General features: G+C 41.9%; 1 protein-coding gene across 1 annotated transcript; it reads left to right on the plus strand.

The window, feature by feature from the left end:
- Positions 1-601: 601 nt before the first annotated feature.
- LOC135345481 (uncharacterized) lies at positions 602-4,680 on the plus strand. Its single transcript, XM_064542899.1, has 12 exons — positions 602-1,008; positions 1,287-1,846; positions 1,899-2,054; positions 2,109-2,195; positions 2,250-2,554; positions 2,632-2,862; positions 2,951-3,161; positions 3,213-3,356; positions 3,706-3,882; positions 3,937-4,121; positions 4,170-4,534; positions 4,626-4,680. Exons 7-12 carry the CDS (start codon positions 3,020-3,022, stop codon positions 4,678-4,680), a joined length of 1,068 nt encoding a protein of 355 aa, XP_064398969.1. The 5' UTR covers positions 602-1,008; positions 1,287-1,846; positions 1,899-2,054; positions 2,109-2,195; positions 2,250-2,554; positions 2,632-2,862; positions 2,951-3,019.
- Positions 4,681-13,112: the final 8,432 nt, after the last annotated feature.

Genomic DNA, 13,112 nt, shown 5'->3' on the forward strand with positions numbered 1-13,112 from the left:
TTTTCTAAAACAAAATCCATATCTTATGAACCATACATTGAAATCACGTAGCCCAGACCCCGGGGGTACCATGACATCATCATCGTTACCTAGCAACTGACCACCCCCAACTAATTAGCGATTGTTTACAAACATTCACAAATTGTGAATGGCACAAAGTGACTATAGACACTAAGTAAGTCTCAATGTTCTCATAGTTCTGCCGAAACTTCTCTGCGAGGTCGTATCAGCAGACGCCCTTTTCCCGGAAAATGTTCTTCACCTACCACCTACACACAGTTCAATGGTGGCTCGTTCAGCTGGAGCTTCACCCCTGTTTACTGATTTCCCAGAGGAGGCTGGAACCACTTAACCTTAGCTAATTAAGGTCACTAATTGGATTTTTCACAAACTTCTCTTGCAGACTACTTCTTCCTTAGTTGTTGGTGTCTGCAAGCTTTTAAAGGTATTTTTCAGGGGGGGGTCAAATTTTGTTTTTGCCAATTTTGCTCAGAAGCAGAGATATGAATCAGTGCCCCTTGTGATGGCCTCGAGACAGGGAGCGGCCTGGTCTCGAGCATGCTATGCTGTCTATTGTAATTGTCAGACCAAGACTAGACTGGCAGTACCCTCTGTCTGGCAGTACCTCTCCTCTCTGTTCACTGCTATGTTTTCAAGAAGCAGACCAAGACGACATGCAAGAGACTCACCAGCAGGTGATACATCCACTCGAACTCCCATGCAACCTTCTAGGGAATGTGTAACGCCAAGATGAAGAAGGCCTAGCGAGATGAATAGGTCCAGGTTGCCACCTAGGCAACTTAAACGCAGTTTCACTCCAAAAGAGCGAACACTACGGGACGTACCGGTACAAGTCAATTCCTGGACTGATGAAGAAGAACACTCCCTTATACTGTACATTATTGGCAAGGGCTTTGTTAAAGAGTGGCCTTCAACCAAGACCACTAAAGCATCTTTCTGGGAGGGTGCTGCAAGCCATACAGCAATTGGGATTCAGTATCAGGACAAGTGAGTTTTCTACTGTTAAGAGTATATGACATTTTGTATTGTAAGTTGCTACAATTTATTTTGGGTTGGATTCTGCCACACCGTAATCGTTCTAATTATTTTTTTTCTAGAAAAAGTGTCTGAAGAAAATTGGTAGTATAATTATGGGCGTTATAAAAGAGGGCGTCCTAACCGAGGCTGTTTCTATAATTAGAACGCTACATGTACTATACATGTTTGGTCGTATTTTTAGTCTATACATGTACTGTACATGATATGGACCTATTAAATTTGTTCAGGTGGTAGTTGCCGATCAAAGATAATGCTCAAACTATGCAAGAAGTTTGTTTCCCCTAAAGAAGCCAAGAAGCAACTGAATGATGCCAGTGAGAGTGATTTGCCATCATCACACACCTCTTCTTCGCCTCCACTTGAAAGCTTAGTCAAGCGTCTACTTACATTGCCTCCTCAACCTGATCACTCTTATTCTCCTATGTCAGTTGAACACCTGGCTGTATCACCAGATGTTTCTCCTGAAGTGGTCGCAATGGATGACCCCTTGTTCGAGGCATTTGTGTCCCTCCCTCAACAAGACCAAGTCAATCTTGTCAGTGACCTTTTGTCACACATTGCCGACAAGCAACACAGCGTATCTGTACCAAAGGACTTTGTTCCTCTGCTGCTAAAAGGAATGGCACACTTAAATCGAAAGAACAAGCCAAATCTCATTTATGATTTTTGTCGCGGGCTAGGGTCACTCAGGCCTGATGGAAGCGATTCCTTAATTCCAACATCTAGGATGCCATTTGGGCTCTTGCAGTACTTGATAGAGTTTTTCACAACGCAAGGTGGTCTTAAGGTAAGTTATTTCCTGCAAACTTGTTTCTACATTCATAGTATCATTTTTGAAGTTATATTGCCCGGAAGACTACAAGCAGTGGCTGGAAACTATGTACTCTCTCTTTGGGTCAAAGTGGTCAAAGCTTCATTGTGGGCCTATGTACAGCATTGAGTCTACAGAGCAAGGTAGTGGTCGTGAAAGAGATGATGCGTTTAACAGATTGAAGGTACAGTGTATACTTTGTATTGAATAATACTCACCAGAATTGCACTGTTTACAGGCTCGTGTAAATGTACCAGGACTGGGGGAAAGAGCACTCCGCACCAGTATTGCTAACAGTGGTTTTTACATTACTTGTGAACTCCAGGTAATATTGTGTAGTTACTTATTTTTACCATGTCACTTTTAATATCACACAAAGATGAAAGTAATTGAAGAGGCTCTCAGATTGCTCCCCTCTGCAAATTGGTGGATCAAGGCAGATGGGGTGGATGTCATCAGTAGCCTTGAAGAGTCTATGAGGCTGGAATGGAATGGAGATGTAGACCTAGGTAGACCTAGGAGATGGGCACACTCAAGCGTTGTATGAAGAGTATTGTGGAAGGTTAAAAAGTGCAGAAGACCTTGACCTATCACTTGGCAATGTGCACAGTGTAGCTGAATGTGTTCCAGTTCTGCTTGAGATACAACAAGCTATTTGTGATGACCTTGAATTCATCAACAAGTGTAAGTTTTGTGATTTTTATTCATCAACAAGTGTAAGTTTTGGTGATTTTTATTACAATTTTATTCTCTCTATGCAGGTCTTATATCTGCCACTTCAGATTATTCAAAAATGGTTACTTGCGATCATAGTGTATCAGAAAAGAAGTTGCGTAATGCTGGCTGGAAGGTTGACGAACTCTCACGACTGAACAAGGCCGGCCGTCAAGTGAAAGTTGATATCCAGTGTGTAGTGGAACTTGCTGACCAAGGAAATTCCCAGCTTCACCGTATTCACCGTATCTGTAAAGCTGTAACTGGATATTTGAAAGGTCGAAACTCTTAATTGTATGTACATGTACACGTACACTGTGGTATAATTATGTAATAAATATGATTGTAAATGCCATGTCTTTACAGGCTTATATCGTCACAAAAGGACAGCTGCAACGCATGTTCTGGCTGTTCTGGCTGTTATGATTAGTCCTGATGACCGGAGAAGGAAGCCATATGCATTGCCTGTACAGTGTATTCCTTATGTTTCGCTATGTTTCGCTCAGTCATCTTCAAATCAGATCGATAGTGACGAATGTTGCGAAGGCAATGAAAGAGAAAGGAATGAATGTTGTTGGTGAGCTTGAAAATGTATGTTTATCCGTATCTCACCCTAAAATATTGACAGGTTTTGTGGCTAACGGTGAGTTTAATTCATTGCGAAGTATGGGTTACTCTCGACCATTGTCAGTGCTCAAGCTAAAATCAAACGCACGGGCAAAATATGCTCAGATGGGGAAAGCAAAGATGATGCGAATGTTGTCTCCTACTTGTGAGTACATATGTTACATACCGTATAGCGCGAAATTTTCGAGGAACTTATATTTCGTGGAATGGCCTCTAAAAGCATTTCGTTGCACAATGTTTGCGGAATGACTGCTTACTGGAAGCCACGCCTTTAAATCTTTGCACGTTATAGTAATTAAAGAACAATTTTCGTCGACTTAATTTTCGTGTAGGATTGCTAACCCACGAAATCCACGAAAATAAGCCCCTCAAAAATTTCACGCTATACAGTACATAATACATAATGCTATACAGTCATGCACATACATGTACATGACTGTATAGTATTATGTATTGTCTTACAGTGTGTACGTGTCTTAGTTTAACCTTTCTAGGCACAAGTACTGGTGATGTTGTAGGAGAGGAACACAACTGCGTTGTCCCGAGGGAGGTGCTTTGTGAGGTGTTACTTCTCAAAAGAAATGGAATGACAATGGAGGATATTGTCAGCCGGCTTAGATGTAGAACTGTGCCATCTGGATACCCTATACATAGCTGGAGAACCTTGTCAGGTATACATGTCTTATCTCATTCTTATATTGTCAGTGATGTTTGTTTATACTTAGATGGTGAAAGTGAGTCACTGGATGATAAACTACGCTCTATTCTTGCTCAAATGGAATTTACGCATGTTGTTCGCTCCTGGGACCAGAAAGGTGTGCCATTTCGCACGTACATATATGTACCGGAAGAACATCCAGAACTTGGCACAGTCTTCCACGAGCGCGAAGATGAAGGACATGTGTACAAGGTAAATAGAAGTTTATTTCTATTCATGCACTTCATTGCTTTTTAATAGAGAATGAGAAATTCGACTCTAATGGGTGGTCCAAAACGGTTCAAGCTGGAGCGCTTCAATGAAGCTGTTTATGATGAGTCAGCAAATCTTACCTACACAGCTTTGATTGGAAGAAGAAAGCAGTCAATTCGTGATGTGGAAAATTTTTTCTCGTCCTCTGTTGCCGATTTCATGAACCGAAAGGGATACACATATGAAGCTCAGTTTGTGACTACTGTACGAAACTGGAGACGTGCATGTGATGAACGTGGCCTCACCCAACTTAAAAGGTGCCAGTTCAACTATGAGCTGCTGAATATGTTGTTGGATGAGCTCATGCCATGGCATAGGACGCAATACGATCTCTCATTGATGGAAGTTAACAGGTATGTGGTAGATACATATACTAGTATTGTAACAGTTATAATAATGCACTAGCTTTGTACATGTAATACGTAAGCATAAATTTGCTATTAGGCCCACACGTGGTGTTCTGGGATTCACTCGTGAGACCGTGATCAGAGAGTCGTGAATATGTGCGTCGTACTCACCCAAATCCAGAACACCCAAGAGCATCGACCACCGATGACGTTGAGTGTCTATTCAGTATCATGCGTTACCTTGCAGGAAAGCATTTTACTGTTCGAACGTGGAACTATAATTGGCGAAAAGTATGCTCGGAACTATCGAAGCGGTTGGATCCAGATTTGGGCTTCTTCTATCACACCAGTTCTCATGATAGATTTTACGAGGGTGAGACGCCATCATTTGACAAAGAAGGAAAATCAAAACGAAACCCACGAAATAGGCGAGTGAGAAGAAGAGAACTCCTAACAGACACGGTGTTTGGACGGGCTAGTCTCCCTGAGCCAGGAGCCACTTCCCTACGCTTGCAGTTCCACAATGTAGCAGTTGAACTACCACCACCTCCATCAAGTGTTTTGCCATTAACTGATCATACTTACACTTCGTAATTTTTTTCACCCCTATACGTACCAATTTTCTGCTGTTTTATACTTATACACATGATTTTGTCATGTGTGTTAATGTTCATGTTTCCGTTTCAAATTTAATGACAAAAGAACAATAGCGAAATGAATTGCAATGTCCTTATAATCATGAGTAATTTAACAGATATATGTGATGCAATTTGAGAAAACAGACCACTTGGCTTGGTCTAAAAAAGTTGAGATCTCTATGCATACTGATAGAGCAGAGAAATGCCTACACAATGCTATGCTTAGTCTGTACATACCTCATTCTATGACTAAGTTATAATCGTTTGAAGTTGGTTGCTATGAAATTGCATTATTGAAAAAACGCCATTCAAAGATGCCCTACTCCATTAGTAAGCCTATGTTTTGCGTTTTTTGACGAAGCACTGAGGTGAACATATTTGGATTTAGAGCACCAGCCTTCACATAGAGATAGTAGAAAGGCTATAGATACTTGTAAACTTATAAAACTAAATTCATCACTTTGCACTCAAGGTCACAAATTTGCCTCTAGCTCAAATTGAAAATCTAAGCCAAGTGGTCTGTTTTCTCAGATTGCATCACATATAAGAATGAACACAGTATATGTATAATTATTGGAAGTTCCACTAAATATATACATACTGTAGCTATAGACTAATTATGATTATTTGAAGTTTCATGTACATTGTACGCGTGGATAATCACCTAGTACTAGAAGCCCTCATGACAGCAGTAGACCACTTGCCTTTTTTGTAACATTCACTCCTGCGAAAAATCCTGGACCTGATCGACTCCAGTCTGTTATGTATTTGATCTACTTGAAAGAAACACTTAAAATCTCCCCTCGGGCCAATACATTACACACCTCGTGAGAAATTTCTTTTACTACATAACCAATTCTTAAGAATTTGCCATCCTTTAGAGTGAGGAAAGCGACAGCATTGGGATCGTAGGGATTGTTGGGTTCACGTTGGAGCTTTACTTTGACAACACTATGCTCCTCAATCATGTTTCTTGCCCAAACCAGCACTGACTGATAAATCGTCTCCTTGGTGCACCCGATTACCTTAAAGGTGACTGTGTGTCTATCAGTATTATGTGCTTGGTCAGCTTCTACACCAGAAGATGCGTCACTTGGTTCACTGTCGTTATCAGAAAAGTCTTCATTACTGTCAGATGAATGATAATTAAGGTGAACAATCACTTCCCACTCCCAAATTACCAAAACTTGTCCATTCAGTTTCAGCCCAGATATTTTTGCTGATTTTTTTAGCTCTTCAACCTAGTCAACTCTTCAACCTAGTCAAATAAAATAATTATAATTAAACATCACCATGAAGTGCATGGTTAACAGTATGAGTATGATTAAACCATGCATGGTAACAGTATTACTAAACATACCTCAATCTTACAATACTTCAACATTCTTAAACAAGTCGGTACAACAATAGCAGAGTCGTTTTCTTTAATAAAAGCATCGATATCATTAACAGTCCCTAGGCTGGTAGTACACCTGCAGCGAATATGCCGCAAATTAACTGTAAGAAGGCTGAGTTTCACATCAGTATATTGATACATATTGCCACTCCATACAACATCCATTTCCTCGCTGCATGAATCCTCCTCTTTTGAAGTTGGTGTTAAACTATCATCAGAATCACTTGAACTTTCAGGTCTCAGCTGTTTAAGAATGGGTGTCAGCCTTTTTGCTCTCTTTTTTGGTAGACCACATGTAGATCCACCTGTTGGTGAGTTCTGGTCTCTTGGTATGCTTCTTGAAGCCATAATGATATTGATTTGTGAACAAAGAGGTACTGCCAGTACAGTGCAGTCTAGTCTAGTCGTGGCCTGACTATTAATGATAAGTCTTGTTCAAGTCTTGTTCAGCTCCAACTCCTCTACACTGTATACAGGTTCTTCTTGTATAGTCTCTTCTTAGTATAATTCTGTAGTACTCAGTATAATATGCTCGAGACCAGGCCGCTCCCTGTCTCGAGGCCATCACAAGGGCACTGATTCATATCTCTGCTTCTGAGCAAAATTGGCGAAAACAAAATTTGACCCCCCCCTGAAAAATACCTTTAAAAGCTTGCAGACACCAACAACTAAGGAAGAAGTAGTCTGCAAGAGAAGTTTGTGAAAAATCCAATTAGTGACCTTAATTAGCTAAGGTTAAGTGGTTCCAGCCTCCTCTGCTGATTTCCAGAACGAAAAATGCAAGCAAGTAGTTTTTGAGCAGGGCTAGCTTAGTATCTACTCTATCTTTATATTCTTTGTTTCTGACTGATATAGATTGTTATCGTGTGACTATTGCAATCTAGTGTATGCTATTTTCGAGCCTTCTTTTGGGATCCTTGCTGCCAGGTGTATAGCACCAGTGTTTGTTGTAAGCCAGTCTTGCACGAGAAAAAGTTGACAATAATTGATCGCTCCGATTATTGCTACATCCGTAAAATTAGTGATGTACACACGTACTACTGTACATGTACGTGTACGAAGTCCTAAAAATTGATTTTACAGGCACGTACTGTCGTGTCCGTAAAATCACACGTACTCCTAAAAATTGATTTTGCAGGCACGTACGTAGTTATGTACGAAGTCAACACGTACCGTACATTAGTGATGTGCACACGTACTACTGTACATGTACGAAGTCCTAAAAATTGATTTTGCAGGCACGTACTGGCACGTACTGTACGTGACACGTACGTCCAACATAAGTCGGTGAGAGGCTTCATGATTACCAGTGATGGTAGTAACGCGGTCGCACTTCGCACTAAATCATTGCATCTCTGTAGTCTTTCAGTTTGGTCACACTAGAAGGAAGTAGCTTGCGACAGTAGCCAGGGACTCTACCAGGCAGAAGCGTCCTGTGGACCTCAGAGTAGTTGGTAGGAAGTAGCTTGCGACAGTAGCCAGGAACTCTACCAGGCATGTGGACCTCAGAGTAGTTGGTAGGAAGTAGCTTGCGACAGTAGCCAGGGACTCTACCAGGCAGAAGCATCCTGTGGACCTCAGAGTAGTTGGTATGTCTGCGTGTCTGCTTTATAATTACCTTAAGGACACTATTTTAAACGGGTACTAAATTTGGCGGTTTGGAGACCTACCAATTTGGCAGGTACTAATTTTAGCTATTTCATAATTCAGTTTCCAAATTTTTTAATTAGCGATAGGAATAATTATCACACACAATTGAATTGAATGAATTAGCTAGTGTCACAAACAATGCATTCAAAAGGGTCCTCTGGTGGTAAAACAGTTGTTCCATCCAATAGTCCTGATATGCCAGCCTTCATCCATCCATTATATATGACTTTTCTTCCTTTCTCAGTTGAAAAGAAGTTATACAAGTTAACTAACCATTGGGCATGGAGTGGTTTAATCACTGAAAGACGAAAGTCAACTTCAACATCTTCAAGAATACACTACTAAACTAGTACTATACTGTACGTACATATACATGTATTATATTTGTTGTACTAGACCTATAATGATAGCTAATAGACTACTTCCATTTAAACGAATTTTAAAAATTTCTTTGGTTAAATAAAAGTATGCGAGTACTTATATTAGCGGTTTGGGTCGTTCTCGCTAAAAACGCTAAATTTAATACCCGTTTATAATAGTGACCTTAAGGTATTTATTATTATTGTGCCTGCCTACATAAAAGTATTGTATTTGCTTGTTGCCGTGCACTCAAGAGTGCCCAGTGAAATAGTCCAGGGTAACTGTCCTCCCTCATCACCTTTCCTGAAAAAAACAAAATACAGAATAAATACACATCTCATGAACCATGCATTTGTAATCACTTGCAACTGATCCTGGGGGTACCATCAACTGACTACCCCCCACTAATTAACGATTTTTTACACATTTCACAATTATGTACATAAACAATAGGCATAAAGTAACTAAAGACACTAAGTGCAGTGTTCTCAATGTTCTCACGGTCAATCAGGATCAGCAGAAACTTCTATCAGCAGGGAAACGTTTTCTTCACCTACACACTTCACCTACACACACACTTCACCTACACACAGGTTTACAAGTTCAATGGTGGCTCATGATGTCCACTTGTGTACTAACTAGACTAAGCATCCATTGTAACGTAACGTCCATGCTCAGGAGCTTCTTCTTCTTCAGTTATAGTCGTCACTGTCCTCTTACTCAACAAGTCCATAAGCATCGTTATTCTCCGTTATTCTCACTGTCTCACTGTCTAGTTGCCTTGTACTACAAACATCTTGTAGCCATTATCAAACGGTCGTTTTTCTTTCGACCGTACTGAACAAAGCGTACCTCGAGGCAAGATATTAAAAATACCACGTGAAAAAGCAGCGCATGTGCTGGTACCTGCGTATAGCTCCAACATAGCGCGCACAACGATTTTAAAAAAATTATTACTACCGCTGCCGTCATATGACGGCTAAAGCCGGGAAAGGGTTAATGTCATCAATGATGATGTGATGATGCTACACGCTGTGCTCTAGACATCGTGCACTTGCAGAATTTCTTTTCAACACTAGTATTTTTTATTGTTGTGCATGGGGAAATTCCCTTCCCAGAGAGGGTATTTCCCCTTACGAAATGGCCACCCAAAATATGCACGTTAGTGGCTCTCTTTATCTCGCTCTTTATCTCTCTCTTTATCTCGCTCGCTTGAACAACTTTGTCCTAAAACTTTGTCCTAAAACTTTGCAGGCAGCTCTAAGAAAGGTGGAACTTTGCATCTGTGAAAAAAACATGTTTGCTTATGTTTTCGCACTGGTCCTTTTTTGGCCTAGTGCTCAATTTAATATTTACCGCGTGAAGGTCTGTTTTTATTGGCCCTGTTCATCTTCCCCTACAATATTCACAATAATTATTCATAATTATTATTAAGTGTTTAAGCGTATGTTTTATAGCTACTAAATTTGTGTTTTGACATCATTTGTCGACATGTTTTAATTCCTTTAGAAAAAATTTGAAAAAAATAGCTTCTTACCAGAGCCATATCTGTAGCATAGCACTTCCTCTTTCAAATAGAACCTGCTATTACTGTGGTACTTTCATTGTGGTGATGGTGGTCGTGATGATAGCTGCGCAAATGTTATCATTAACCCTTTCCCCGCTTTAGCCGTCGGCATGGCTACTGCGTGGCTTCGAGGTACGGTTCAATCAGAATCGTCGAACAAGGTACAACCTCAGGGAGGAAGCTAGAGAGTGAGAATATCGATGCATATGATAGGCTGATCAATAAAAAAAAATTTTTGGATTTTATCTCACCGCTGGCCGGGCATTTAAAAATGATAAAAACGGGTGGGCGTAATAACCGTGGTTGCTATGGCAACATGTGTTGCACCAGGGCTAGGCATTTTTATTGCTCTGGAAAGACATTTCACTTCACTGTTAAAGGTAGAAACGTCCTACCCGGTCCTTGCTCGGGTGACGGGGTTCCGAGGGAGTGTTCTCGTCTAAATTCTCGTCCTCGTCCAAATTCTCTACTGCTGGGGGCACTTCTTGTTGGGGGGACTTCTTATCGTCAGAGACACAAATATGGAGGGGTTAACGTCATTCTTAGACGTTACTGCCGTGGTATGGCTTCCTCCTTTTGCTTACCATCACACGATTGCCTACTAGTATTTCCCTGTCATACTATAATTTCTGATGATCTTGTGCTCCCTCTTTAGCAATGCTCTCTCTTTAGCAATACTACAGGAAGTTTCAAAACAAGTTCAGTCCGATAATCTTCTGCATCCAGCTCATACACGGGTGTGGGCATACTCATCCCGTCTCCGTAGCCATACAAGAGATAGAACGGTGATTCCTGGGTGGCATCATTGTTCGATACGCATACAGAAGGTATGGTAGATGATCGTCCCAGTCACGTTTCTTAAGTATCACAGCATTTGGCAATGAGTGTCGAAGCGACTAGACCATCGGTTTGCGGGTGATATAACCTGAGGTGTTTGATTCCAAGTACATCACACACTCCTTTGATCAACTCGGAAAGGAAGTTGGTTCCTCTGTCTGAAAGCAATGTGTCTGCAAACGTAATGTGTCTGCACGTAATGTGTCTGCAACGACTTGCTCAACCAAAATTCTATCGGCCTTTTGGTCAGCCATGGGGAATGCTTCAACCCACTTGGTGAGATAGTCCACAAAACAAACAACGTAACGATTGCCCTTGTGAGTAACTGGCAACTGCAGCACATCAACTCCAACAGGAATAGGTACAAGGGGTGGTCGAACAGCTCTACCAGGACCCTGCACAGACTAAACATTTCCGACAAAAGTGGTACACGTCTGCTCGCATACCCTTCCACCAATAGTGCCTTCGCAGGCAATCATACACGAGAAATGTCCGGCAAAACAACTGGCATGGCCTTCTTGTAAAAGATTGTCACTACCACTTCTCGGGACTACAACACATAGGCGGCCAATGGACGTCGGTTCATAGTGTAGAACACCATGTATCAACTCAAAATTTCGAGGACAATTCTTTTTTCATCCGTTGGCAGGACATCAGCTATTGGCACAAGTGAGTTTGGTCATCTGTTCAACATCGGGTCGTGGGATGGCTCCATTGGTCATAGCAAGCGTCTCCACAGCATCGGGTTCGGCATCAGCATTGGCATTGCTTTTTCCTGACCGGTGCTTTATCTCTAAATCCATCTCTTGAATGGAACTTCCCTGTGGGTCGGGGGTTGTTTAACAACGAAGTACATGCTGCATGGTCAGTGTACACAACAGTAATGATGTCCAAGGACATAATTATGGGCGGAATGTCAGACGAGACCAAGTGTTTCCAATTCGGATATACCGTAGTTGCACTCGTGGATGTCTAACGTTCTGGAGGCATATGCGTTCTGGAGGCATATGCGATGGGATGGAGCTGTCCTTCTTTTTCTTGGCTCAACACAGCACCAAGGCTGTCTCCAACACAAACTGCTTGCCTGATCCACACTCTGGGTAGGAGCCTTCAAGCGTTCGAAGGCAGTCCACTCGTAGGTGATGTCTTTTCTGGTCAAGCGGTGGGCAATGCCAGAGATAAATCTTCTGTAATAACTAGCAAGGCCAAGGAATTGTCGTATCTTCGTCATGTCAGTGGGGTCGATCTTGGCAAGATCTGGTCGGTACATGCCCTAGATAAGGGACTTTTTTGCGAAGAAGGATACAGGTTTAAGACGCGTAAACCAGCTCTTCTCAACCTCTTCCGAGAGATGCTTTACAAGGATGTCATCCAAATAGACAAAACAGCTCGTCCTGCCTGCATTAGTCGCTGAAAGGTCACTGGGGCATTACAAAGTCCAAATGGCAATCTTGTGAATTCCGTCGTGAATGCAGACTTCTCGCGTGCCTCTTGGTCCAACTCTACTTGCCAATATCCTGAGGCGGAAGAAAAATACTTGGGACCTCCTGCTGCGTCCAAAATATCATCAATCCGGGGTAGATGGTATACATCTCGTCTAGTGACAGCATTCAATCGGCGATAGTCGACGCAAAACCTCTTGCTACCGTCCTTCTTGGGAACTATTACAACGGGGCTGGCCCATGGACTACACCTTGCTCCTTACCATTCAACTGATCGGTTCTCGGTGTCGGTGGGTGCGATAGGTGGTGCGATAGGATTGTTGCTTTACTGGGTGGCAATGGCGCACTACATTGGTGCGACCTAACTCAGCACCGCAAATACATCCGAGTAATCATAGGTAAGCTGAATTTGCTGTCCTTCCGAAAGGATCATGGAATCAATACCTAAGACCGTCTTAAGTTGGTTCATACGTTCAGAGGTCTTAACAAGGTCTTAACAACGGTGTCGTATTAGTACAGCAAACATCTCTGGGTTCCAAAACAGGCACAACGCCCTATCTCCAAAAGTTGAGTCGAGGCACCATGCACATTAGGTACCACCATCACATTCACCATTGAGACTAGCATACAACCATCATCGTCAATAGTAATAAGGGACTCTTGGGAATACAAACCCTTAGGCTCAAGCTGACCA

The sequence above is a fragment of the Halichondria panicea genome, chromosome 12 (genome assembly GCF_963675165.1).
Source record: "Halichondria panicea chromosome 12, odHalPani1.1, whole genome shotgun sequence".
NCBI lineage: Eukaryota > Metazoa > Porifera > Demospongiae > Suberitida > Halichondriidae > Halichondria > Halichondria panicea.

Excerpts from the sequence above, each read along its gene's own strand:
- LOC135345481 (XM_064542899.1), top strand. The coding sequence starts at position 3,020 with ATGACCGGAGAAGGAAGCCATATGCATTGCCTGTACAGTGTATTCCTT. Across the intron at positions 3,883-3,936 it reads TAGCTGGAGAACCTTGTCAG|ATGGTGAAAGTGAGTCACTG; the intron begins GTATACATGTCT and ends GTTTATACTTAG. Across the intron at positions 4,535-4,625 it reads TCATTGATGGAAGTTAACAG|GCCCACACGTGGTGTTCTGG; the intron begins GTATGTGGTAGA and ends ATTTGCTATTAG.